We start from the raw sequence: 23,479 nt of genomic DNA, 5'->3' as shown, positions 1-23,479 counted from the left end.
TGTTGTTGTTCGGCTTGTTTTGAGGCGGAATTCACACTATGACCAGTCGCGGCAGTACTGCCTCAGCCTCCAGAGTGCTGGGATTACAGACGTGCGCCACCACTCCGGGCTGATACCTGGCCCTGAGCTCAGCATCTCCTCGTGGTCTCGCCGGCCAAACCCTTCCGCATGCGTTGTTTACTCACTATCCGTACCTATATCGTTCACTAAGTGTCAGGTCCTCGGACATTAAATAAACTAGGCAAGCTGGAGAGACCCCTCAGCAGCTAAAAGCGTGTCCTGCTCTTCCAGAACCCAAGTCAAGCGGTTTACAACGTCCTGTAACCCCAGCTCCAGGGGCGTTCAGCTCCTCTGACCTCTGCAGACACCTGCACTCACGTGCACATACCTACACATGGACATATGCATACGCATAATTTGGAATAATTAAAAATAAATCACTCCCACCTGCTCTCTCTTTTCCCTACTTATCACTTCACCCTGCAAGAGCAAAGGAAATAACCCCGGTATCGTTGCCATCCATTCGTCATGGCGGCCCAGGTAGCGGCTAGACCTTACCGGGACCCGGCAGACAGTACGTGCTAAGCGCTATGCAAGTGATAGACTACAGAAATAGGAGTCGAAATTCCAATTCTTGCCACAAGGTGGCAGCAAAAGACAAAAGACAACCCAAGTAGCTGCGGGTCCTGTGTCCCAGGTGTGTGTGTTTGGTTGTGTGTTTGGTTTAGTTTGCTGGTTTTTTGTTTTGGTTTGGGTTTTTTTGTTTTTGTTTTTGTTTTTGTTTTCCGAGACAGGGTTTCTCTGTGTAGCCTTGGCCGTCCTGGAGTCACTGTAGACCAGGCTGGCCTTGAACTCACAGTGATCCACCAGCCTCTGCCTCCCGAGTGCTGAGATTAAAGTTGTGCGCCACCGTGCCCGGCTTTGGTTTTTTTGTTTGTTTGGTTGGTTGGTTGGTTGGTTTTTCGAGACAGGGTTTCTTTGTGTAGCCGTGGCAGTCTTAGACTAGCTTTGTAAATCAGGCTGGCCTTGAAATCACAGTGATCCACCTGCCTCTGATTACAGATGTGGGTGCGTGTGCGAGTGCGCATGTTTGTCCCAGGTGTTTTTAATCCTATCTTGTCTCCTTGAGGGGACTTTGGTGCTCTGCCCTGAGAGCAGTGCAGCTGGTGTCTTTCCAGCACCACAATTAAGTCTCAACTTCATCTGCTCCAAATATTGATGGGAGACGGGGCCACGCTAGCAGAAAGAGCGGGTGGCATGTTGGGTACAAGGAAGTCTGAACAAAGTGTGTGTGTGTGTGTGTGTGTGTACACGCACACACACACACACATCCCAAGCTCCCTCCTGCTCCAGTGCAAGCGACATAAATTAATAATATCACCACCTCTGCCCACACACAATATACGCACAGCTCTGCTAACGCACCCCATCGTTTCACTTGTACGTACCGTTCCAGACACTTCTAAAGCCTTTCAAATATGAATGTACATACCCCCAAAACAGCTGCTGTATTGAAGAAAGGGCTTAGAATTAGAAGGAACTGGTGCAGGCAGAACACTGTGGGTGCATTAAACTGCACCAAATGGTCTGCAATAAGGTGGCTGGTCGAAAGTTCTACAAAGTTCTCCTCAAGTAAAATGAAAACTAAAGAGCTGGAAGTGTTTGCCTGGCTCCCAGGAGGTTCTGGGTCCCATGCTCAGCACACGTGTGCCCCATCTGTAGCATCAGCACTCAGAGGTGGACGCAGGACCATCAGAAGGCCAAGGTTCTCCATCCTTGCTGCATAGCACGTTTGAGGCCAGCGTGGGCCCTGCCTCAGAAAAAGAAATTCATAGGGGCTGGAGAGGTGGGTCAGTGTTTTAAAAGCACTGGCTGCTCTGCCAGAGGACCTGAATTCAGTTCCCAGCACCCATACGGCGGCTGACAACTGTCTGTAACTCCAATTCCAGAGGGTCTGGGACCTTCAGAGACAAACATGCAGGTAAACCACCAATGCCCATAAAATAAAAATAAATGTAATAAATAAATAGATTAAAATAGTAAATCATTAACCATTGGGGAGATCCCCTGAGCAAGCTCAGTATCAGAATTAGTGAGTTTAGGATTCAAGTGAGAGACGGACCTCAAAATGTAAGGTAGAGGCACTCAAAAAGACACCTAGCTGGCCGTGGCTCACAACTCCCCCCAACTTTCACTTTAAAATTTATTTCTATTCTACATTATGTGTATGCACATAGGTATGAGCCTGAGGGCAGGTGCTGACAGGGTCAGAAACCCTGGATCCCCTGGAACTAAGGTTAAAGACGCCATGCAACATGGAGGCTGGGAATTGAACTTGGGCCCTCTGTCAAAGCAGTAAGTACTCTTCAAGGCTGAGCCACCCCTATAGCACTCTGTCAGTTTTTGTTTTGTTTTGTTTTAGACAGTCTTGCTGTATAGCTAAGGCTGGCCTTGAACTTAACATGCTACTATTTTGTCGGCCTTTCATCTCAGCCTTCTGAGAACTGAGATTCTAAAGCTAAGCTACTTACTGCAGCTTTGGTTAAGAATTTTGTTTGGAGCCGGGCATGGTGACACACGCCTTTAAAGCCAGCACTCAGGAGGAGGCAGAGGCAGGTGGATGGTTACAAATTTGAGGCCAGCCTGGTCTACAATGAGAGTCTAGGACAGCCAAGGCTGCACAGAGAAACTCTGTCTAAAAAAAAAAAAAGAAGAAGAAAAGAAAAGGAAAAAAAAAAGGAAAGAGAGAGAGAAAGAAAAAATGAAAAAGAAGAATTTTGTTTGTTTTGTTTTATCCATAGCTGGAGATGAACGCTAGGCCCTCCCTCCAGGCTGCTGGGCAAGTGCAATGTCCCCACCCGCCCTTCCTTCCTTTCTGTGACTGAGTCATATTTCTATGTGGACAGGCCACATTTCCCTCCTCTGTGGACAGGTCACATTAACCCCCTCTGTGGACAGGCCACATTTCCCTCCTCATGCACAGGCCACATTCCCCCCTCTGTGGAAAAGCCACATTTCCCTCCTCATGTCATGGACAGGCCACATCCCCCCACCCCCTGTGGACAGGCCACATTCCACTCCTCTGTGGACAAGCAACTGGGCCGACAAAGTGGCTTTCGCAGGTGGATAATGCAAATAATGGTGAGACAGACAGACAGACTGACTATGAGGAAGAGTCAAGCTTGGACAATGAGGCGAAGAGCTTGCTCTCGTGGCCACATCCCCACAGGAGTCTTCATGAGTTCTGAACCTGGGCACACTCTCTCCAATTCTCTCGGTTGATTGGTAGTTTTTGAGACAGGGTCTTACACTGTAGCCCAGGATGTCCTGGAACTCACAAGGTCACCCAGGCTACCTCAAGCCTGCAATGACCCTCCTGCACCAACCTCTTGGGTGCTGGGATCTCTGACAGGAACCACAGCTCTCTACTTTGTTTGCTGTTGTTGCTCTTTAGTGACACTTGCCATGTAGCCCAAGCTAGCCCACATTTCACACCCCTCAGCCTCAGCCTCCTGAGACCCCAACAAAGAGGCCTGCACCATCATGGCCAGCACTTGGGTTTTGAAAACACCTCAAAAGGGCAGAGGCAGGGTGGGTCTGAGCAGTGTCCGCTGAGGGCCCTGGGTGGTCACTGGTTGCCTGCCTACCCTTTGGGTGAATGTATTTTGGAGGGTCTCTACAGTGGGACCTCCTTTGGTCCTTACTCCCTGCCTTCACTAAGTCCATCTCCACCTGCCTCCACACGTCGTGCTGGTCCAGGTCCAGGACCCCTGCAGACTACAGAAGGCTCCTCCCTGCTGGTTCCTGGCCTGCTGTCAGGCAGCCAACTTGTGGCTGGAAACATCTCACAACTTGAGAGGCCTGGAAGCTGAAATGGGCCCACTGGGCTAGAGGTAGGTGTCAGCCAGCCCACCCTTCTGCAGGCTCTGAAGGGAGTGGATTTCTTTCACTGGGTCTCCCGGCCATCTGCAGAGAGGCCTCATGTGCGGAGAAAGTCAGAGGCCTACATAGTGTGGCCATGCTGAGGCAAAAGGGAAAGCTGGGTATGTGTCACTGTACCCCAAAACATAGACACAAGGCTCGGCCTGCCCTCGGGCCCCCTCCCTCCATGATCCTACAGCGGGGCATGGAGCCTGAGGAGAAAGCATGGAGCCTGAGGAGAGCACATGGTGAGGGAAGAGGAACCTCCCCAGCTGTACCCTGAGCTCTCCAGGAAGGGGGTGGGGGGAAAGACAATTAACTCCCCTCTCAAGATCAGCGGGAAAGGGGTCTGGGCACCCGGCTTTTGCTTCAGTGTCCCTGATGACTGGGCAAAATGCTGCGTTAAGTGCTGAGGGAGAGCCAGGAAGGGGCTGGGCATCAATCAGGTAGCTGCGGGGGGGGGGGGGGGGTGACAAACGCAGCACAGCTGGGCACTGGGTTCAGGGAGAGACAAGGAGCCAGTTCGTGGTGCATCGGACTTCACTGAGCACTTGAATGAGGCAGCAAAAAGCATGCTAAAGGTAGACCTGAGTGTGCCGAGCCAGCACAGACTGAGGAGGTGCAAAGGCCCTGAGGCAGGAGCATACTCAATGGGAGGCCATCAGCCTGGGAGGCAGCAAAGGACGATAAGAAACACCCCAAAGAGAGCGCAGATCTGGGCATGGAGGGAAGCGGGGTTGTCTGTTCAGCCTCTGGCTGCTGCGCGTAGGCTAGATTATTTGCACAGGTGACGAGGGAAGAAAAAGAAGAGGAGGAGGGAAAAGGAAGTCGAGAAAGGAGGAGGGAGGGAGGGGAGAGGGAGACCTGAGAACAGGGAAGATGAACAGACAAGGAAGAGCCTGAGAACAAGGGAGGAGGGAGGAGGAGCCTAAAACAAGAAGGAGGAGGAGCCTGAGAAAAGGGGGCGGGGCGTCTGGGAGAAGGGGGTTGGGAGGAGGGAGAGAGGAGTGGAACCTGAGAAGAAAGAGGTGGGGGGGGGGAGAGGGAGAGAGGAGGAGGGACTGGGAACTAGGAGGAGGAGCCTGGAAGCGCAGAGTCTCGCTCGTCCTTTGCGTGGACTCCAGGGTCTTCTGTCCGCAGCCCCACCAACCAGCTGACGCTCTGGAGCAGCTCAATATGGCAGCGTCCAACACACAGCTGGTCAAGTTTACACAAATAGAAGCCTTTGACACTTCCACGTAATCAAAATAAACGGCCAGAGTGTCAGCTTGCTAGTTAGGCCTGGTGGCACAGGCCTGTAATAGTAGCCACTCTGGAAGCTGAAGCAGTAGGATCAAAATTCAAGTCCCCATATGGGCTATGGAGTGAGTTCAAATCCAGCCTGGGCAACTTAGTGAGCTCCTATCTTAAAACATAAATAAGTAAATATTTTAAATTTAATTTATTTTTAATAGCTATCTATCTATCTTATCTATAGACCAGGTCTCACTATATGGCTCTGGGTGTCTTGGAACTCACTCTGTAAACCAAACTGGCCTTGAACTCACAGAGGTCCACCTGCTTCTGCCTCCCTAAGTGCTGGGTTTAAGGAATGGGCCACTACGCCTGGCTATAAATAAATAAATACTTTAAAAGGTTGAGGATGCAGCTCAGAAGGATGTTCGCATTCATGCAGTCCTGTGCTCAAGTCCCCAGAACTGGAAAGAAAAGCCCCAGCAGAGGGTGGCTGGCAGCTCCAGGCTCAGCCCAGCATCTCCCCAGCAAGGGAAGCTCCCGGATAGGGCACCTCCCACAGGCAGCAGGAGCAGGGCGTGGGTGAGGAGCGGGCTGGCCAGCCCATAGGAAAGGATGGGGCGGGGATTCAGAGCAGCGAGGCGGAGCTCTGTCCAGAGGCCCGGTTGATCCATCAGGGATTAAGTTTGGATCTGTGATGGGAGAATGGCTGGCGGAGCTGCAGATAGGAGCTTGGCCACTGACTGGGTCCCAGGCTGGAATGTTTGAGCTCAGCAGAGCGGGGACAAAGGTCAAGGTAGACCTGATGGGCAGATCATGGCAGGATGGCCACAGAGACACAGGCGTGTTTTAATCACATCCGCTCTCATCACACCACAGGCTTCCTTCCTTGTGATACCACATTCCCCACATACCGCCCGCCTGCGCACTGCCAGCAGCAGAGGTTCTCACTTATTGGCACTCCTTGACTGGCTGGCACTTGAGTCTTCTCTCTCTCTCTCTCTCTCTCCCTCTGTGAGCTGGGTACCCTGTCAGTCTGTAAAATATCTGTCATGTAAGCATAAGGACCTGATTGTTTTTCCCAGTAGGGGTGTTTCAAGACAGGGTTTCTCTGTGTAGCCCTGGCTATCCAGGACTTGATTTGTAGACCAAGCTGGACTCAAACTCACAGAGATCTGCCTGCTTCTGCCTCCCGAGTACTGGGATCAAAGGTGTGCGCCACCGCGCCCAGCAGAGAACTTGATTTAAAAATTGGGCACCTACACAAAAATTGGGTCTGAGGCTGGAGATGGCTTAGCAGTTAAGAGCAATTTGCTGTTCTTAGAGAGGATCCAGGTTCATTTCCCAGTACCCATGAGGCAACTCAAAACTGGGAGGCCTGTTCTAGAGATCAGATGCCCTGTTTTGCAGCAGGCACACATGTGGTACACATAAACGCAGGCAGCCAAACACTTGTTCACGTAAACTAAAAATAAATACAATACCTTTCTTAGTGGGGCTGGTGGAACTGCTGGGAGGCAAAGACAAAGGGATCCCTGGGAGCTCTATCGCTAGCTAGCCTCGATGGATCAGCAAGGCCCAGTTCAGAGTGAGAGGCACTATCTCAAAACAAACAAACAAAGAAATGCTTGGAAGGCAGAGGCAGGCAGATCTCTGTGAGTTTGAGGCCAGCCTGGTCAACAGAGTGAGTTCCAGGACAACCAAAACCCTGTCTCAAAACAAACAAAACAAAAGAAACAACCAAAGTACACAATGTGTGAGGAACTCATGAGGTTGCCTCCACATGCACACATACCCATGCCTACTTATGCACCCAAACATACCTGAATATGCAAATGCATAAACACACAGAGAAAAACAAATAATATGATTGCCTGCTCCATCATCTTCCCAATGGGAAGGGCCCTGCACATGGGATGTGCCTCGCTTGCTGTCCCAACTCCTGGGCCAGTCATACAGCAGGTGCTACATAAATGGACAATTGCACACGAGGGAGGCGCTAGGGGCCTTAGGTCCACTTCCTTCCCTGGCAACAGGTGGGAAAAGCCTGGTTGCCATGGAAATACCAGTACCGTGTGAGGACATGAGGGACCTTGGGGTGGCTATAACTGAGTGTCTTCCTCCTCTCCACCGTCAGCCTCAAGTCTGACCTCTTTCCCCACAGTGTTCCCAGACCCCCACACAGTGGGGTCTTTGTGAGCCCTTTGTCTGCCTGGCTGCTCCGTTTGGGGACCTTGAAATTACCCCATCTCCTATCCTTGCCCTGCTTTTCCACAGCAAGCCCTCTGAGGGCTCCGCCCCGACATCACGATCTGAGGACTTGACTTGTCAAACAATAATCTGCGCAATAAATATTGGATGATGTGATGGGCTAGGGATGTGGCTCAGTTGACGACCAAATCCCAAGGTGCCATCCCTAGTGCCAGACAAACCAGGCAAGCTCGTAATTCCAGTACTTACCAGGTAGAGGCAGGAGGATTGGAAATTCAAGGTCATCCTCGGCTGTATAGTAAGCTTGAGGCTAGCCTGGCCTACAAGGGAGCTTCTTGAGTCCAGTTGGACTGTGTGAGAACCTGACTATAAATAAATAAGTAATTATTGGGTGGGTGGGCAGATGAATGAATGAAGAATGAAGAAAGAAACCTCTTCTCTTCTGCCATAATTCTGACTCAGGACCACTGACTATCTGGTGCTCCAGGAATCCGCCCTGGGACCACACTCATTCATTCATTCATTCATTCACTCTTTCACCAAAGCATTAATTCACTCAGTGAAAAATACTAATCACCCAGTCTTTGTCCAGCAAGTGGTTAATGCTGGCAGCAGTGGGCATGAGGAGATGGACCAGCACATAGACCTGAGTCTCCAGGGACTTGGGAAGCATGCCATGATCGTACAGCTATGACATCATTTCCATCGGGGTCTGGCAGCTGGGGTCTCCAGTCACCCTAGATGGGCTTCGTAGATGAGCCCCCGTGAAAACGCACTTTTTGTTATCTGCCATTGTCTTGCATTTTTCCCTGGGTGCACGGAGATTTATCAGGATGCTCCCATCTTGCAGCTGTGAAAACTGGGTTCAGAGAGTTGAAGACACTTGCTCAGGGTCACACCACAAGGAAATGAAACCTCAGACTGGACATCTCAGCTCCCATGTTCTTCTCATTTAGCAGAGAGAGCAAACCACCTCCCCAAAGTCACACAGCTCGGGGCGTTGCTAAGCTGCCTTTTGAACCCAGATGGGCTTCGAGCTAAAGCTCCAGTTTCATTTCTTGTTCTGCCCATTGTAGCCTGACTCACTTGAGTTTCTTCTGGGCACCAGAGGGAACAAGGCTCTGACCTTTTGACCTGACTAGCCCCAGGGTCATTCACACCTTAGACACTTGCCCAAGAATGCAGCTGCACTGGTCTGGTCTGCATGAGTCGGGCAGGGGCCCCCCAATGGGGAGGAATGTCCAGCAGGCAGGAAGAAGCAGCTGGGCGTGGACAGGAGGCTGGGCAGTCTGTCCTGCAGGGATGCTGTGCCTGGCAGAGCCTGTTCAGCCCCACCTAGAACCACTCTGCCCTGACGGGGTGACTTCCTTGCAGAGAAGCCCTGATGGCGAGTGTGAAAGGACCAGGGATGGTCCTACAATGAGGCTCCCAAACTTCATATTCACCCCACTATGGCTAGGCCATATAGGGAGATGGCCGGGACCCTGGGGTTCAGAGCAATCACCATTCAACCTTAGTGGGAGTTGGCAACATACCCAACTGTGCAGGTACATACCTGAGTCTAGGGAGGGTACCAGGGAGTCATGGGAGCCTGTCTTCCTGCACTGACCACAGGGTGGGGCTACCCATCAGGCAGGGGAGGCTGCTAGAGGCCCCAATGGGTGAGGGCCTGAGGTGAATGCTTCAGGGTGACTCAGGGGCCAAGAAGACTCAATGAGTCACCCTGGACCCTCTTCTGTGCCTGCTTCCAGGGCTCAGCTTCCCCTCTTGGCAAGGTTGAACAGTGGGAGCTCCGGAGGCCCCCGGCTTGGGGTTAGCTATGAGTCAGCCCATGGGAGCTGGAAGGCCAGCTTGACTTTCCATCCCAAGAATTGTCCCACAAGAAAAGTAAATATGTGTTACACAATGCAGGGGGAAGCTGGGCCAGCCCCCTCTGCGCTCTGGGAGTGTAGGGAGGAGCGAGGCCTCTATACCCAGAGCTCTGAACACATCCCTGTGCACTGGCTGGCTCCCACATATTAGGTAGAACAGTCCAGAGGGGTTGAGGCATCAGCTGAGGTCACACAGCCAGGATTCAAACCCAGGACAGCTTTGGCTTGTGTTTTTCTCACCTAGCCCCCAAACCACTTGTCAGTGTTCCAGAGGCTAGCCACTCACTGCAGAGCAGTTTCCATCGGGTCAGTTACCACAGCAGGGAGAGCATGATGCTGACAAAATGCAGCTTCTTGGGCCTCTAAAGACCCACTCAGCCACAATGCCAGAAAAAAGAAACCTGAAATTGAAAGTAGAGCCTCACATATGCCAGGCGAGCTGTATGACACTGAGCTCCATGCCAGCTCTTCTTACGTTTTCTTTGGTGACAGGTCTACTAAGTCACTTGGGCTAGCCTTGAACTTACTCTGGAGCTGAGGCAAAGCCTTCTTTTCATCCTCCTGCCCTCAGCCTCTGCTGAGATGACAGGTCTATGCCATCATGTCCGGATGGAGTCTGTAAGTGTTCCCGGGTGAAGGTGGAGCCATATAGGAGATGAGAGAGAGAGAGACAGAGAGAGACAGAGACAGAGAGAGAGAGAGAGAGAGAGAGAGAGAGAGAGAGACAGAGACAGAGAGAGAGAGAGACAGAGACAGAGAGAGACAGAGAGAGACAGAGAGAGAGAGAGAGAGAGAGACAGAGAGAGAGAGAGAGAGAGAGACAGAGAGAGAGAGAGAGAGAGAGAGAGACAGAGACAGAGAGAGACAGAGAGAGACAGAGAGAGACAGAGACAGAGAGAGACAGAGACAGAGAGAGAGAGAGAGAGACAGAGAGAGAGAGAGAGAGAGAGACAGAGACAGAGAGAGACAGAGACAGACAGAGAGAGAGAGAGACAGAGAGAGAGAGAGAGAGAGAGAGAGACAGAGACAGAGAGAGACAGAGAGAGAGAGAGAGAGAGAGACAGAGAGAGAGAGAGAGAGAGAGAGACAGACAGACAGAGAGAGAGAGAGAGACAGAGAGAGAGAGAGAGAGAGAGGCTGGCCAAGGGAGGATAGAGCTGGACCTCCACCCTGGGAGGGGAAGGCTCCATCCTGGTCCTGTAAGGATGGCCCTCTGTTCCCTGGCTGAGAGAATGCTGTTCTTCCTGTTTCAAACTGGTTCAAAGTGAGCGAGCATGGAGTGCGCATTCCTCTCCAACTTCTGGGGAAATGCTGAGCATAGAGAGAGGGTGTGGATGGCCCTTGCAACGATGAAAACGAAGCCTTCCTTCCAGCTTTGGAAAGGGGCCAAGGGTCACTGGTTGCTGGGCACCTTGCAGGTGCCTCCGTGATGACCATCCTGGAACAAGTACCCGCCCAGCCCAGGCCTGGCCTCCCCGCCCCCGCCACAGCAGAAAGGATGAGTCAGTAGCTTGGCAGAAGACAACTTGGCAATGCCGAACTAACCCCATCTGGCCCCCAGAGGATGTTACGGGTGAGAGCAGATCCCCGACCCCATCCTGCCTGCCCGCAGATGTGTGTGGAGCGCATGTGCATACCCACGTGCACACACAGCCATGCATGCACACACAGCTGCACCACCCGAGGCTGGCTAATTTTGAGTGTGGAACAAGAAAATGGGTGAGGGCCAAGTGGAATTCCTCCCTTAATCTGTTAACTCCCTCCAACACCCCTGGGCCCGGCCCCGCTGAGTCAGTGGGCACCAGGCCCAGCTGTCCTGTGCCTGGGAGTGAGAGCTACGGTGGGGAGAGAGGGGGGGTGCCCAGAGTATGGGTGCTCGAAACTGCTGGATGTGACCGCAGACCAGTCAGGCACTGTGACTCTCAGAATATGGCTCCCCTTCCCAAGAGAAAAAGCCAAGATACCAGGTCCCTCTTGAACAGGGTGTCCTAGGGGCTTCGCCTCGCAGAGAGCACTCAGAAGAACAGATCATCAGAGATGAAACTCTGAGTAAGATACTCTCCGTGTTGTTGTGATTCCTCAGTGTTCCAAGCCTGCTGGCCTGGAGCTCCCGGTCCCACTGGCCTCCTGCAAACCACTGCCCGCCCACCCACCTGCCCGCTCACCCATCCAGGAACTGTTGAGAAACAGATTTGAGTGTTCAGAGAAATTTGGAGTTTTATTTGGAGCTGTACCCGGCATCCAATGAGCTGGTGGCCTGCAGCAAAAGAAGCATCCCTGTCTTTTTTTGAGCCTCATCTAACCATAATGAGGCTGTCCCATGGGCTCACTATGAAGGATCTCATCCTGAGATGACTCTGCCTTTACCCACTTCACAGATGGAGAAAACTGAGGCCAGAGAGGCAAAAGGGCTTGGCCGCTGTTCCCCCAGCTAAAGAGAGACCAAGTAACAACTCAAACACCAGTCTAGCCTGGCTGCCTCCCCTCCTCCCCAGAGGAGTTGTTTGTTCATCCTCAAAGGAGTCAGCAAAGGCTGTTTCTCATGTATCTTTCCGTGTATACAAAGCTTATTGTACAGCTGCACTCCCTGCCTGATCTGCTATAGTTTAGAGAGCATATTTATGCCGGGAGGTGGTGGCACACGCCTTTAATCCCAGCACTTGGGAGGCAGAGGCAGGTGTATCTTCATGAGTTCAAGGCCAACCTGGCTTACAAAGCGAGTGCAGGACAGTCAAGGCTACACAGAGACACCCTTTCTTGGGGGGGGGGGAGAAAAAAAGAAAACATATTTGTTTTTAAATTGTGTGTATGCACACATGTGGGTGCGTGCATGGGTATGTGCACAGGTATGTGCACATGAGGGCAGGTGCCTGTGAAGTCCAGAAGATGGCATCAGATTCCTCTGGTACTGGAGCTGGAGCTACCTGACATGAGTTCTGGAAATGAACAGGGTCCTCCTCTGCAAGAGAATTGTATTCTCTTGGCTACTGAGCCACACCCGCTGAGTACCCACCTCCTGATTTTAAACCTGTGGGACAGAGACCTGAGACAGACTGCTGAATTTGAACGCAAGTCTCTTGATGGCGTGAGGAAGGCCCACAGCTGTCTGTCCCTTCCCACTCTCAAGATCTCATCTCCCCTCTTGAACTCTAAGTCCTTTGGCTGTCTCTAGAATCTCTCCAGCATGCCTCTTCCCAGATGAGCTCCCACACCTCTCCCCTCACCGCCCCCCACCTCCCGCCCCTCCCACCCCCACCTCCCACCCCTTCCACCCCCCACCTCCCACCCCAGGGTGGCGCTGAGTTCTCTCAGCTGTCTCTTCCTAACTCCTACTCAGACTCTGTTTCCCATTAGCCAACGTAAACAGAAATATGTTCCTTGCTGCAGGCCGTGAGCTAATGGGATGCAGGTACAGCTCTGAATGGGATAAAATTCCACGTTTCCATCAGCCTTCTGCCCCCAGCCCTGTCTCGCTCCAGGACGTGCTGACAGGGTTATGCAACGTTGCTATTCTCAGCCAGAGCTAGCAGCTTTTATGATCCATCATGAATTCTCTATCTATCATGCCAGGGCCCGGGGTTATGAATGTTTCAAGGGATATTTATGTCCTCCCCAGCGGGCCTGGGTGGCAGTAGTGGCCAAGCTTCCTGATTGTTTAGTTGCCACTATGTGCCAAGCTCTTTGGTGAGGATAGCTACAGGAATCTCCTATAGCCCTTCCGATTGTGGGTCGTTATCATCCTTTGGCAAAGGAGGAAACTGAGGCAGACGACAATAAATAAAACACCTGTCAGAGAAGTCTTGATTGACCATAGGTGACCGCAGGATCGGAATTCAATCCCACGCTGTGGCTGTGGCTGTGGCTGTGGCTGTGGCTGTGGCTGTGGCTGTGGCTGGGACCATCGCCAACCCTGTTGCCCCCATCTTGAGTGTGATTTGTTGACTTGCAGAGATCCCACCACTACCCTGGGTCTCCCACAACCTGTCTGAGGTTCCACCTGCGAGTCATCAAAAGAGGAGTGTCTTGGTGTCTTGGGATTGCCCAGGTAAACCCTTCAGCCAGGGGGCGGGTCAGGCTCGACGTGCTGGATGGGCGCGGCTTCGCGTCCTGGCGCAGGTGGCCTGGGCGGCCTGGTTCCGGCTACAAGCTGCGCAGCCTCTGCAGTACGAGGGATCAGGGGCGGTGTCCAGCGGGGACCCAGGGAGAGTTCCAGAAGCCCCGCCCTCAAGGTAAGCGCCACCTTCCCGAGGAGCCGCAGGCGAGCGAGGGGCGGGCGATTGCCCCGCCCTGTTCCTGTAGTGACCGAAAACCTCGGCCCTCCGCACTCGGGGCTCCGCGCGCCGCCGCCACCGCCGCCTTTCACCTGCGCCCGTCGCCAGCTTTCGGTGCGCGCCGGGCCAGTCGCCGCATCCCAAGTCCCTCCGTCCCAAGCGCCACCATGCACTCGCTCTTCAGGAAGAAAAACAAAGGCAAATACAGTCCAACGGTGCAAGCGCGGAGGTGAGGGGGCGTCCTGGGCTGGGGCTGGGATGAGGAAGACCTGGAGCTGAGCCAGGAGTCGGGGATGCGTGGGGACTATGGGCGGAGGTCCCTCTGGAACTAGAAAGTTCTGCCCTTGTGAGATGGGACCGGTGAGGGGGCACCAAGAGTAATACGAGGGACTCTAGAGATCCATGATGCGTTACTTTGGGGGCCTAGATGGTGCGGATTCGAGTGAGGAGTACAAGACACTGACTGTACCCCAAGCTGTGGGGTGACCCTGAACCTGGAATCTCAGTTGTAAAGCACTGTATGGGCACCCTGGGTCTCTCGGGAAATAAGTTGGGTGTAGAGTGCTCCCCTGTGGTACTTGTAGACCGAGCAGGTGCTGCTGGAGTTGGGCTGAAGGAGATGATGGCTCCAAGGGCGGGCCACCTGTCCTAACTCTCCCAATTTACACCTGCCTGCCTGCGCTGGCGCACTCAGAGGCAGGGGCCGCGGGGGCCCACGCTAAGGCATTCACGGGCTCTCTAGACTCCCGTTCAGCCCGGCTGGGTGGGGACAGACTCATTTCTCACTGCGTGATTTCTCAGGGGTGTGGCTCCCGGCGCTTCCCCACCCCCTTAGTCCCGAAACCGGCCGCGTCTATCCCAGGGCCTCCCAGAGAAGCGAATGACATGTCTTGATGTGTCTGGATGGAGAGACAGCCCACGTCGGTTTTGATAAGCCTAATGTATTCATTCGCTTAATAACCGGTTTGGCTGAGACTGATGAAGTGGCTGAGATTGAGGGAGGGGGTGGAACTCGTGCCTCTGCCTTGACACTCCACTAGAGGAAATGGCGGGAGGGGGCGTGGCGGGGGGGGGGGAGTGTCTCTCCAAAGAACTTCAGGCAGCTGAGAAGTGACAAATGTCACAGCTCACCTGGCTGAGAGGTTTACACCAAGCTGTCCTTCTCCACTGGTCCGTAAACAGTTCCTCCCTGCTCCCCAGACTCCAGATGGAGGCAAGAGGGGAGACTCTGGGCCCAGAGTTTTCCCCGCTGGCAGTCTCTGCCTGTTCAACCCAGACCCACCTGTTGAGACAGGTGCTCTGGGCACTGCAGCCTGGAGTGTGGCCGACATGTTTTTATGCTTTCAGAAACTCTGTGACTGCCCTGTGGCCCCACTGACAGGGCTTTTTGAAGTTTGGGAGTTTTTTTTTCCTTTGTTCTCCTCATCAACCCTGTCTTTCACAACTCCAGAGACTGGGCAGGGCCCTTCATACTGTTTCTCTGTGACTGGTCCAGCTGGCTGTCAGACCCAGCTGGGGTCCCATCCAGTCCTTGTGCTGCTCTCTTGAGTATTGCACAATTGGACACTTTGTGCCAGTCCCACGAGGGGTCAGGCCCCTGTGGTCCTCAACAGGGGGAGAGTCACACATCCCAGGAGCAGGGCCAGGTCCCACCCCCACACTCCCAGCCCTCCAGCCTTGAAGGCCAGGGCTTGGATCTAACAGCAAAGGGAAGAGAGCAGGGAAGGGAGTTAGAAGCATCTCCATCTTTTCTAGCTCGGGGGGGGGGGGGGCGGAGTGGGGGGGGAGACGACGGCGCCTGGCAGTTACAGTACAGGAGTCCCGCCTTCCTCCTGGTCTAGGCAGCCCCACTTTGTCCTTGGCTGGCAGCCTCGGCCATGGACCTCAGCTTAGAAGTCTCTTGCTCTAGGACAGGATGAAGCCTCCTTTGGCTCTCATAGACTTGTGGTCATCTAACCCTGAGTAGGGACCAGACACTTCTCTTCATGGTCTCCTGGCCCAGGGCGCCCTCTGTCCCTACCTCCTTGCTGGAGAACTAGCTCCTGACCAAACTTCTACCTATTCATCCCCCCCTCCCCTTTATTTTTTGAGACAGGGTCTTGCTGTGTAGCCCAGGCTTGCCTGGAATCCACTGCGCAGCTCAGTCTGGCCTTGAACTCCATCCTCCTGCCTCAGCCTCCCTAGAACTGAGACCACAACAATTTCTGAAGCACTGGCTGGTGCCCAGCCAGCCCTGTAGCAAGCACAGTGATGGAGGTGGTGTTGGAGGAGGTGGTGGTGGTACCTAATGTTCTAAGCTGTGGTTGCTGGCCATAGGGAGGACCCCCTGAAGAGCCATTCCTGCATTCTGAGTTCTCTGTGGCTCCTCCTCTGTTGCTGTCTGAGGGAGAATGCAGTCCTAAGGGAAGGTGGATAGGAGCTCTGGGCCTCAGTTTCCCTGTCCGCTGAAAATGGGATGATCAGCATTTCACCACTAGAGGGCTGGAAAAACAAGGGCGCCCAGCGCACCAGGAGTACCCACACAACCCACAGGAGGGTTATCAATGCCTTCCCAAGCTCAGGGGACCCAGAAGCCTGAGTCAGGACTTTTACACGCAGGCAGCCAAGGGCTTGGACAGCACAAATCCCCATCAAGGAACAGAGAGGCACCCTCCCTGTTTGTCTGCCTTTTAGCAGGTGACATGGGTTAAGGGATTCTGGGCAGGGTGTGAACCCCGATGCTCCAGTCACCCTGGTTCCTAATGACAGGTGTGGAAGTTGGTGTTCACACCTGAGCTAATGGCAGGGTCAGGCTCGCGGTGCGGGTCACTGAGGATAGCATCTAGACCAACAAGGAGGTGCTGAAGGGTACATGCTCCCACCCTCACCCCCACCCCACCCCCGGCTGTGCAACTTTAGTGGGGGTTCTTGACCTCTCCCAGTCACTTTCTCGCCTGGGATGGGCATAACAGAGTGTCAGCCTGTGAGTATTGGCTAAGGATTAAATGAAGGAGTCCAAAGAAAAGGATGAGAACCATAGGGACCATAAGGTGGTGATGAAGAAGAAGAAGATGAAGAAGAAGAAGAAGAAAGAAGAAGGAAGAAGAAGAAGAAAGAAGAAGGAAGAAGAAGAAGAAGAAGAAGAAGAAGAAGAAGAAGGAAGAAGAAGAAGAAAGAAGAAGGAAGAAGAAGAAGAAGAAGAAGAAGAAGAAGGAAGAAGAAGAAGAAAGAAGAAGGAAGAAGAAGAAGAAGAAGAAGAAGGAAGAAGAAGAAGAAAGAAGAAGGAAGAAGAAGAAGAAGAAGAAGAAGAAGAAGAAGAAGAAGAAGGAAGAAGAAGAAGAAAGAAGAAGGAAGAAGAAGAAGAAGAAGAAGAAGAAGAAGAAGAAGGAAGAAGAAGAAGAAAGAAGAAGGAAGAAGAAGAAGAAGAAGAAGAAGAAGAAGAAGAAGAAGGAAGAAGAAGAAGAAGAAGAAGGAAGAGAAGAAGAAGAAGAAGAAGAAGAAGAAGAAGAAGAAGAAGAAGAAAGAAGAAGGAAGAAGAAGAAAAAGAAGAAGCAGCAGCAGCATATGCTGTGTGGCTGGGGTCGTGGATAAGTTGACAGAGTGCTTATCTAACATGCATGAAGCCCTGGGCTTGATTCCCAGAACTGTATAAAACCAGGCACGGTGGCCTGTCATGCCTGTCATCCCAGCACTTGGGATGTGGAGACAGGAGGGTCAGAAGTTCTCGGTTATCCCTTTTGACGGAGAGAATTTGAAGGCAGCCTAAGCTGCATGAGACCCTGTGTGAAAACAAGCATGAAACATCCTAGAAACCCAGGAACAAGCTTGATATTCCCGTGGGCGGAGCAAAGCTGAAGGAGACCTTGACCACTCCCTGCGCTCTGTTGCTGGTGTCACACAGGGGAGATAAGAGGTTATACACAGGTATAATCACGTGACGGACGAGGCCGGGTCTCCAGCCCACCCATTCTGCTTTCTGGAATGGTGTAGATGAATCTGTCAGGTCAGAGTGCTTCTAGGTCAGGGACGACGTCCTGGGAGAGGTGTGTGAGTGGAGCACTTAAGATCCGGCTTTAGGGTCAGACCCAATCCAAAGGCAAAACCTTGACCTCGATGAGCGATCTCCGTGACTTCCAGGCCAGCCCAGTTCACATAGTGAGTTCCAGGCCAACCAGGGCTACATAAAGAGACCTTGTCTTAAAAATTAAATAGAACTGATCTCACACATCCACCTCCATTGTGGCCCCGCGGCCCCACAGCCTCTCCCAGCCCTATCCAGTCTTCTGGCAAGAAGGCTACCTAAGCGAGGGAGGGCTTGGCTCACGTTCTGTCATAGTAGAGCAGCAATGGTGACAGGAGTGTGAGGCAGCTGGCCTCCTGCACCTCAGTGTGCCGAAAGGGACGGATGCTCACATTTTCCTTTTTCTTCAGGCTGGGCCCCCAGCCCTGGGGATGGTACATCCTGTATTTTGGGTGGGTCTCCCACCTCAGCTAATGTAACCTAGAGACTCCCTGGCGGGCGTGTCCAGAAATTGGTCTCCAGAATGATTCGAGATCATATCAGGCTGGCAATCAAGAGTAAACCAGCCTCAATGGCCCTGCGCCAGCGGGAGGATCTGGGGCGTAGAAAGGGGGCTGGCAAGAAGCACGTCTTGGGGCCACCCTGACAATCCTAGTGGCTAAAAGTAGCATTTGATGTTCAGCATGCGTGAGTTCAAGCCCCAGCTGTGCCTCTTCGGCACTGTGTGACCTTGAGGAGATTGCCTCATGTCTCTGAACCTCGCTTTCATCATCCGAGCGATGGGTGTAGTGTCATAATCCTCACCTGGATCAGCTCTGGAGCAGCTCTGGAGCCCGCCACACACTGCTACGAGGACAAGGTTCTAAGTCTAGAAGCCTGCCTGGCAACAGATTGACGTAGGCTCTGCGTGCCCCCACTGATGAGTGACAGCTAGAAGGAGGATGACAGGATGCCCTGTCAGCAAAGCACGCTCCCCACCTGCTACCTGGATGTCTTGGGCAGAAGGGACTCCCCACTACTCCCCTACACCTGTCAAGGGCTGTGGGACATGGTAACGTGTCATTCTGACCCCATGCCCGCCAGATGGGCTGGCTCCCACTTCTCAGAGGTGAACACTAAAACTGAAATAGAAAGATACCACCCTGGGCTCACAAGAGGCCTATGGGGGCGTGTGGCACAGGGGTTCCTGAGGAGGAGAATCCCGCCCCATGGCTAAGGCTAGTGGCAGCCCAGTCCAGGGACTCTCCAGCCAGAGGGCAGAATGTTGAATCCAGCTCTGTAGCCTTTGCTACTATGTCCCCCCACACCTTTTAAGGGTTAGGGCTGGCGTTGTGGGGCGAGGGAGGGAGAGCATTTAGGCAGGGTCTCAACGTACTATGTCGCCTGAGTAGCCTTGAACTCACTATTACATCCCAGGCTGGCTTCAAACTCATTCTGTAGCCTGACACACACACACCCCTGCCCTCCCCCAATGAACTATGTAGCCCTGATTAGCTTTAAATCCGTGGCTATTCTCCTGCCTAAGCTTCCCATGTGTTGGGACTGCCTTTATGGGCCACCACGCCCTGGTCTGGCCAGCTCTCTGTGCAGATGTTGACAGAGATCCAGGACAGAGCTGGGCTCAGCGTATGGGAAGCACTGTTAGTGACAAGGGTGCCCAGGCACAGTCAGTGGCCAGCCTTGGGGGAGAAGAAGTTTTGGGGAAGCATGGCTTAGTTAATACCCTATAAGTATTAGTTTACCACCCAAAGCTGATGGGATAAGAGTCAGGCACTCCCAGGGAACAGTAACCCCCTGTAGGCAGTGTGGGACCTCGCTGGCACCATCTGTGTCCTCCTGCCTGCCTCAGCCTGTCCAGGCATTGGAAGAGGGAACTGGCCTCGGGGCTTAATTCTTTCTGTTTTTGTAGTCTCAGCCTCCTAAGCCTGAGAGGCCTTCTGCGGTCTCTCTTAAATGGGTCCCCACTCCTGCTGCCTCCAGAACTCACAGCCCAAAGGGCTTCTTAGCTGGCCCTTTGCCGTTCCTGTTTTAACCCAGTAGACGGCCCATCTCCCTGACGCAGGCATAGCCTCTGCTGCATGTGACAGCAATGTCCCTGCCTGTTTGACTTTTCTGGAACACTGGCAAATGCTGCCCCGTATAGTGTGAGTGCCTATCCTGTCTCCATGCTGTTCCTGGCCAGCCGAGGCCTTCGCCCAGGCTGTGCCTCCTCCCTGACGTGCCTTGCTTCTTCTCGCTCATTTATGTGGATTCCCAGGAGCCCTCCCAAGCCTCCTGCTGAGACAACACCCAGCCAGCCAGCCCATTGTCTCACCTAAGTCAGTCTTATCTCAGGGTCTTTTGGGTTCATGTGCTAGCCCACTGGACCATGAATGAAAGAGTGGGGTCAGCCATCAGACTAGAGGCTCGGGAACGGGGAAAGTAAGCAGAAGCTGGGTAGAGTTCTCTCTGGAGCCTGAGCAGTGTGGCCCCACCCCCATCCAGTCTCTGTCCTGGGCTAACGAGCGGGCAGAGTAAACAGCAGGTGACAGTGACGGGGCAATAGGTACTGAAATATAGGAGAGAAAGGGGAAATGGGGGCATCTAAGCTGCGCCAAGGGCAGGCAGGAGATGACAATAAAGATTTGACAAGACAAGAGTATCCTCACAGGGCCACGCTGAGCAGGCAGAGCAAGTGGATGAAAGGTGAGAGAGGACGTAGGTAGGTTTTAAAATGTACGAAGAAAGCCGGGCATTGTGGTGCACGCTTTTAATCCCAGCACTCGGGAGGCAGAGGCAGGCGGATCGCTGTGAGTTCGAGGCCAGCCTGGTCTACAAAGTGAGTCCAGGACAGCCAAGGCTACACAGAGAAACCTTGTTTTGAAACAAACAGACAGACAAACAAACAAACAAAAAGTACAAAGAGCAGCCAGGTGTGCTGAAGCAGGTCTGTACTCCCAGCACTGGGGAGGCTAAGGCGGGAAGATTGTGAGTTCAGGGCCAAGCTAGGCCGCATGGTGAGACCTATCTCAAAACACAACAAACAAACAAAAAAGCTACTACCAACAGCAACAAAATGAAAAAAAAAAAGCAATGTTATCAATAACTTTTGGATGTTGACAGATGTACAGCAACAAAAATGAAAAAAAAAAAGCAATGTTATCAATAACTTTTGGATGTTGATAGATGTACTAAAAGCATAAATGGAGGGCTGGAGAGATGGCTCAGCAGTTAAGGACACATGTTGCTCTTCAGAAGCCCTGGGTTCAGTTCTCAGTACCACATGGTGGTTCATAACCAGGAATTCCAGTGTCCATTTCTGTCTTCCTCAAGCACCAGGTGTGTGTGGTGTACAGACGTACATGTAGGCAAAACACCAACACACACACACACAAATAATAAAAATGTAAATATAAATATAACTATGTACTCTTGTGAGGGGGGCTTGAAGGGTGATCAATATAAAAGACCTTTTTATTTATTGTTTGTTTCGAGACAGGGTTTCTTTGTGTAGCCGTGGTTGTCCTGGACTCACTTTGTAGACCAGGCTGGCCTCGAACTCACTGGATTACAGGTGTGCACCACTGCACTCTCTCCTTTTATTTATTTTTAAAGAAAGTCTGAAGTGAATATGGCTATGAAAGGATATCCACTAAGTCCTAGTAACAGGCACAGGGGTGACCACTTCTCTTTGGTACTATTCTGCAAGCTCTACAGGGTCACGATGACTTATCTCTACTTCAGAGTGGCACACTAATGTCCAGAGGTACCATGGTTAGCTCGAGCCCTGTCAGTACCATAGGAACCTTCAAGACCAGATTCTTGACTTGACCTTTGTGTGTCTGTATCGGGAGCTGGAGGCCTGGAAGCCAGGAGGTGGGTGGCCTTCCCTAGGCAGAAATAGTTCAGGCTTTAAAAATAGAGCAGGAATTATGACCCCAGCAACCCACTCAGTGTAGGATTTACTTCCTCAGGATTAATAACTGGGCGTGGGGGGGATTGACCGTCTAATTACCACAGAAGTTTCTAGTAGGGAAAATATCAGTCAATTGGCTAATCAATCTGGTATTTATTGAATACCACCTGAATGTGGCTTTCTCTTAAGATTTCCTTCTGGTGGAGACTTGGAATTTTTTTTCTCATCCCTGTTGCTTAGTTTTTAACAGCTTACTGTGCTTCAGTTCCTTGTTCTCAGCCCTGGCTGTATTTCAAAATACCTGAGGAGGTCTACCAGGATATGTCTCATCTCAGAGTAATTAAATCAGAGCCTTTAGAGGCAATTGGCCTCTGTTCTTGGGCTGTGCAGTCAGGAGTAGCCACAGTAGTGATGTTGATGTCATGCTCTGTCCTGTCCTTAGGGGTGTGTGTATATTATATTTCCCCTTTCAGTTGCAGTTTCCTGGAGTGTCACCGTCTGTTCCTTTACACCTTTCAATTCTTTCCTGTATCACTTAGTTTCAGGTATGTCTTAAAATGTCATACAATCCAGGTGTGGTGCTGCACACCTTTAATCCCAATACTTGAAAAGCAGAGGTAAATGGAATTCTCTGAGTTCCAGGCAAGTCTGGGATGAATATCTTTGAACAGACATGGTCTCATATAGCCAAGGCTGGCCTTACACTTGCTATGTAAGTAAAGATCCCTTTGGACTCCTGATCATCCTTCCTCCATCTCCCAGATCCTGAGATTACAAACGTAAGCCATCACACCCAAGTTATAGGGTGCTGAGAATTGAAACCAGGCTTTGTGCGTGCTTGGCAAGCACTCTGCCAACTTGAACTAGATCCCGAGTCCCATCATTGGAGAGTTTAACTCATTTATGTTTATTGTAGTGACCAATGTGTTTGGGACCTACTCTGCTGCATTGACATTTATAGTGCTTTCCCTTTTTCATTTCTTTGTTCTTTCTCACCTGTTCACTGGATTGAGTCATATTTTCCAGAATTAAATTTAGATCATAAGAGTACCTGTAATCCTAGCACTCAAAAGGCTGAGACAGGAGGATTGCAAATTCAAGATCAGCCTGGTCTACAAGAGTAAGACTCTGTTTCTCCAACAAACAAACAACAGCAAGCTGGATTATGAGGCCTGAATAGGACTAATGAGGCTGAAAATACACTGGCCTAGGTAATTTCCTAATTATAATCACTGGGGTGTTTTCTTAACCCTCCCTATTAACCTATAAAGTTTAGGACAATACAGATTTACTCATGTGTAGGGTGGGCCCTTCTATAACCCTTAATTCCAGGGCTTGCATAAGCTCGGGGCTCAGAGTATAGGAATTAAATGGAGCAGGCATTTTATGGTCTGTCTACAGCTCATATCTCCAGGGGCTTATGCTCAAAATCCCATCCCCAGGGTCTAGAGGAAGGAAGATGGCGAGGAATTGGTGCGCAGGAGTGAAATGTGTTGAGTTGTTATTGAATGTCTAGAGAGTACCTGCTGGGCTGCTGCAGTCTGTGGGTGCATAGGAAGACTCTGTCTTTTTAAAAAAAAAAAAAAAAGTTAATAATAACAATAACAACTGCATTAAAAAAAAACCCACCACAAAGCAATTCCATTGGCCCTTCTTGGCTATACATGTGCAGATGTGTTGAGAGTCAATGAGACCCCCACCACACCAGCCTGCTCTGAAGCTCAGCATCCCACCTCAGTGTAAGCCAAAAGCATCCATCCTGGCAGGTGGCCCCTGTGTGTCACTGGATAGGGTGTGTGGCACAGGTTCCTGCCATGTTGGTTCCTTGCACTTGAAAGTCCTGTTCAGAGGGACAGGTGGGGAGTTCTTGTGGGCACATCTGAAAGAATGACTCAGCCTCAGTTTACCACCGCTGATTGTCACCTTGCCTGTTACCTGAGATTAATTGTACTGACCATAATGCCAAGAAGATGTCAATTACCTTGTCACTCCTGGTAGTGAGTGCCTCGCCCTTCTGTTCCTGGTGTCTCTTGTCACTTTGTCTGGGACTGGGGAGGTTGCTTTGGAGCCTGGCTGC

At 51.9% G+C, this 23,479-nt stretch overlaps 1 protein-coding gene across 1 annotated transcript in view; it reads left to right on the top strand.

The window, feature by feature from the left end:
- The first annotated feature begins 13,532 nt into the window (after positions 1 to 13,532).
- Positions 13,533 to 23,479, top strand: part of PPL (periplakin) — a 49,440-nt gene continuing 39,493 nt past the window's right edge. Inside the window, exon 1 of the mRNA XM_084761669.1 lies at positions 13,533 to 13,736. Coding sequence (XP_084617795.1) covers positions 13,675 to 13,736 — 62 coding nt within the window. The 5' untranslated portion in view covers positions 13,533 to 13,674. The remainder of the gene's footprint in view (positions 13,737 to 23,479) is intronic.

This window comes from Acomys minous, assembly GCF_964271855.1.
Source record: "Acomys minous genome assembly, chromosome: 16".
In the NCBI taxonomy this organism is placed as follows: domain Eukaryota; kingdom Metazoa; phylum Chordata; class Mammalia; order Rodentia; family Muridae; genus Acomys; species Acomys minous.
Note: the sequence above shows the minus strand (reverse complement) of the source record. Positions and strands in the feature narration are given on the sequence as shown.